General features: G+C 51.8%; 1 protein-coding gene across 1 annotated transcript in view; it reads right to left on the bottom strand.

Moving 5' to 3' along the window:
* Positions 1-4,315, bottom strand: part of PAX5 (paired box 5) — a gene marked incomplete at its 5' end in the record, with an annotated part of 206,804 nt that overhangs the window by 199,261 nt on the left and 3,228 nt on the right. The window contains one exon of the mRNA XM_009890328.1: positions 2,105-2,302. Within this exon, the coding sequence (XP_009888630.1) occupies positions 2,105-2,302 (198 nt within the window). The remainder of the gene's footprint in view (positions 1-2,104; positions 2,303-4,315) is intronic.

Below are 4,315 nucleotides of genomic sequence, written 5' to 3'. Positions count from 1 at the left end.
GGGCAGCCCCCGATCTGCCCTTGGCGGCCCATAAGGGCATCATCCACCGTTCCCCCCCAAGCAGGGGCTGCACCCCCAGTGGGCAACGTCCTGACCAGCCCACCCTTGAGGTAGACACCTGATTTTAAATATAAAAATAAATCCCACAGATTGCTGGGTGGAACTTGGAGGATTTAACATTAAAGCCAAGTGTTTCGGTGTGAATTCCAGGTTTCTTGTCATGACAGTTTGGTCTGGGCTTTCAGGATGCGCTCCTAGGCTGGCAAAAACAAGTCTCTGGGTAAGCAGACTGACTCAATAAAGATTGACTGTATTTTTAAAAAAGGGATTTCACACTTTACAGAAAGGGAAAGATCTTAGCCACAGTCGCAAGCGGATGGGAAAGAATGAGATTTCCAGCCAAAAAACTTGGTAGCAGATCATGAAACGGGCTTGTGATGCAATGGCAGTGGGTGCGCGGACATCACCAGTGTGGAAACGCACGAGGACACGGCAAGAGGCAGAATATGGAAACAGGCTCAAAATATGACTAGAAGCTAGTCTCTTGTTTTTCTGAAGCTATGAGGGCCTTTTTGGTAGGTTTTTGGAGAACACGTGAAGTCCTACTGGACACACACCGGGCTGCTCACAGCAGCAGTGCTGCTCACAGGGCGGCGCTCGAGCTGACTTTACGGAAGACGAGTTTGCCCTCGGTGACTCGGGGACAGCCACAGTGGGTTTTCCTTCAGTTTCCCCGGTGCCTGTATTATTTCTCAAATCCTTTTTAAAACTGAAAACACCACGTCTGCTGGGCTACTGCATACTGCTCCGGAGCCTCAGCGAGTCCAGCGCTCGCAGGGAGCAGCGCAGGCAGCACGTGAACTGACCCATTTTCGCTCTTAAACACACCAACACATGACTCAATGTTCAGTTCGGCAAGACAGAGACACCTCTCTCCGCTAACGCAGGGAAGCCACTCCGGCTACTCAAGCGGCAACTCCATGAATGCAAATCAGGTTGGGATAGCCAATAAAAGAATATTGCATCAATTTATTTCACGTCCATGGACACAGATGGGACTTTATAGCGAGCTGCATTCAAAGAATTTGCATGCAATCGCACAAGTGAAAACCATCTCAGCAGCGTGGCGAGGCCGACGCGCAGCACAGACCGCGCTCCTGAGTGAAATGAGGGGAAAGGGACTCTGCGTGCCAGGGGTGCGGGCGCACGTGAGGCTGCCCAGGCGCTCTGCCTTCCAAGCATTAATCCCTCATTACAGGTCTGGCAGGGCTGGAGTCATAGCAGGGTATTTCGCCGGGTTTTTTTCAACACCAGCTTTAGGCATCCTTCGACGCAGAAGGAAGTGGGGGAGTACAGAAAGTGTAACTGTGACGGCAGTAGGTTCGCACCGCTCCAGACCCTGCTGCGAGCCCCGTCCTGCTCCACAGGGTCGGGGCAAAGCTCCCAAACGTGGGGCTGAGGCTACAAATGAGATTCTCCTGCATTTGTACAAGAGCAACTCAAGGCCACTTAAGTGCGTCCATGTAAAAGCAGACGGCCGAGGTGCTCGAAAGCCACCGACCAAATTCCCCCGGTGACATTGGCGCTGTCGGCAGTGGGCAGTGCAGTTCTGGGCCAACTTCATCAAGACTGAGGAGGCGTCAGGAGGGCAGAGGTGGTACCTCAGACCCGTGCCCAGGGTCCCCTCCTCCAGGCATGTGGCTCCCCGTTTCCCAGATGACCACAGATGACCACTGCCCCACTCGACAGCCACCTGAGCTTCCCCCCCGGGGAAACCGCGTCCCACCGAGCCCCCCCCCCGCCAAGCGGAACCGAGGGGCATCGTTACCAGCGAGGACTGCAACGCACGGACTGGGGAGGGGAGGGCGAGGAAGCACGGGCCAGCAGCAGAGCCTGCCCACCCCTCGGAACTGCTCGTGACCGGCGATGCTTTGGGCGCCGGGGTGAGCCCACCACTGCTCCCCAGCCCCGGAAGGCACCGCGGAGAGAGGCGCAAGCTGCGCCTCCTGCGAACAGCCCCCGACAGCCAGTCCTACTGACAGACGGGGATGCAGCAGCAGGGCTCCCGCGGAGCATCCCTCCCCGGGACCAGGCAGATCTTTACCTGTTAATTGAACTGACGCTGGGCACGGTGTCGTTGTCACACACTCGCTCAGCAAGGAGTCTATCCCTGATCTCCCAGGCAAACATGGTGGGATTTTGGCGTTTGTACTCTGCGATTTTTTCAACGACTTTGGGTGTGGCGACCTTTGGTTTTGATCCTCCAATCACTCCAGGCTTAATGCTCCCGGTTTCGTAATACCTGGGAAAACATCCAAAACAAAGCTTTGGTTATCACAAATGGACAGAGAACATGCCTTGAGATTTATAGAGAACATAATTTCAAGGTAACCAGACCCCAGCAAATCCTGAGATACATCTTCACTTTCACATACACATTTTCTGCCTATGTAGTGCTTTATCACCTAACAGATTAACTTATAGTAATTGGAATTGGGCCTCGGGATACAATATATATTTTTCTGTAATAGCAAGACAAAAGAAACAATGCAAGATTAAAAGGCATGCCGGGATCCAAAATTAACTGAAAATGTGTGTTATTAATCAGTGGTACTGGCAATAATAGAAACAAATCACACCAAAGACCACTTTTTGCAGTGGACTCTTTTGTAGTAAATTACTGTTTCTACAGAAATTCTCTGTCATTAATATCTACGGCTTGTTATCGTTTCATAGTGAAATGAAGGCTAAGTATTTTATTTTGTTTGCACCTCCAGAATAAATATGTCGGCACATCTTTTTTCTCATTTTATGGTTTTAATACGCATACTATGGTTTTAATAGTTAATATTTTTCAAAATGTATTCTTTTAAATGTTATATTTTCAGTCATTTCAACAACAAATTTCAAGAAAAAGGGAGCTGCCCATGCCCTGGAGCAGTCCAGCTGACGTGGGGGTCGGTTTCCGCGACCAGCCCTGCAGCCCCTCCTCAGGCACAGCATCCTTCCCCACCCCAGCAGCTCCGCTGGTGCCACACCAGGGAAGGTGGAGGACTGGATCCCTAAACCGACAGATTTCTTCACGTGTACATCGCACAAGAGCCACTGCTTTTGGTAGCGTTGCAACCACCCACCGCAGCTGAGATCCGCGGCCCCACAAGTCCCCCCTTTCACTAACCGAAGCCTTGACCATGCTGCTAAGAGCAGAAGTCATCTCCCGTCCACCAAGGGCTGGAACGGGGACCCAGAGGGAGACGGTGCTCCTTCGTGCCGCGCAATGCTCGAGGCGCTCTCCTGGCCACCCACTTCCATGTATCTCATGAATTTTCTCATCACCAAATAAAAAATAAACCCCATTTATAATAAACCTGCGACCTGCCACAACTGCCGCAGCTGCCCTGACCTGGCATGTCCTCTCCGCACAGAGCAGACCTCGACTCCACGAGCCTTTCAACCAGACGCCCAGCGAGCCGCCTGCTCTCGGCAGCTTAAACATGTCCACTCGGTGCTCAGCGCCCGTATTTATAGCAGGGAGCTCAGAAAGGACTCCCAAGTAAGAACAAGAGACTGCTCATTAATATATTTTCTCTGCAGCTACTTGACATACCCTTTATATGGGAAAAAAAAATTAATTCCCCAATCTTTCCAGCGTGAGCAGAACACAAACAGGCTGCGCAGCCAAAGTCTGTCTCACTGTAACACGCAACCGTTTTCATCAAATCCCTGCCAGGCTACCGGTTTTCAGTCTTTCTGGGAGAGCTCTGTGTGCAGGGCCTAAAATTCCTTTAAAGAGCCTGACACCGTGTTGTTTGTACACATTTTCAGACATTCTGGATGCCGATGAGGACTCAGACCCACCAGTCTCTGTGAGCCATTTAAGCAGTATTAGTAATGGAAAGTGTCAAGTGTCAGAGATGGATTAACCTCCCGGTGTCCCTAAACACAGCGCAGGAGCGAGCCTTCGGGCAGAGGGTGACATTCAGCTCCTCCCGTGCTTCCTGAGGACATGACAAAATGATGGCAAACGTGGACCATACGTTAGCATACCATGCTAAAACCTTGCACCCCCGGCCTCAAAGCCTTCGCTGCTGGCACCTCTCCCGCCAGGAGAGTGCCGAAGGAAGACAGACAATACCACGAACGCTACCAAAGAAAAAAGTCGCAATTTTCTTAGTTCCAGTCAAAGCGGTGGGTTTTTCAAATGTTCCTTAGTGTTTTTCTCCATCAGCGCCTCGCCGCACCACGACATGGTGCGCGTGGTGACCACCCCACGACACAGGACAGCCCAGGCTGAGCCCAGCGTCAGCCAGCAGCT

This window comes from Charadrius vociferus, unplaced genomic scaffold (assembly GCF_000708025.1).
Source record: "Charadrius vociferus isolate BGI_N301 unplaced genomic scaffold, ASM70802v2 scaffold1608, whole genome shotgun sequence".
NCBI lineage: Eukaryota > Metazoa > Chordata > Aves > Charadriiformes > Charadriidae > Charadrius > Charadrius vociferus.
Note: the sequence above shows the minus strand (reverse complement) of the source record. Positions and strands in the feature narration are given on the sequence as shown.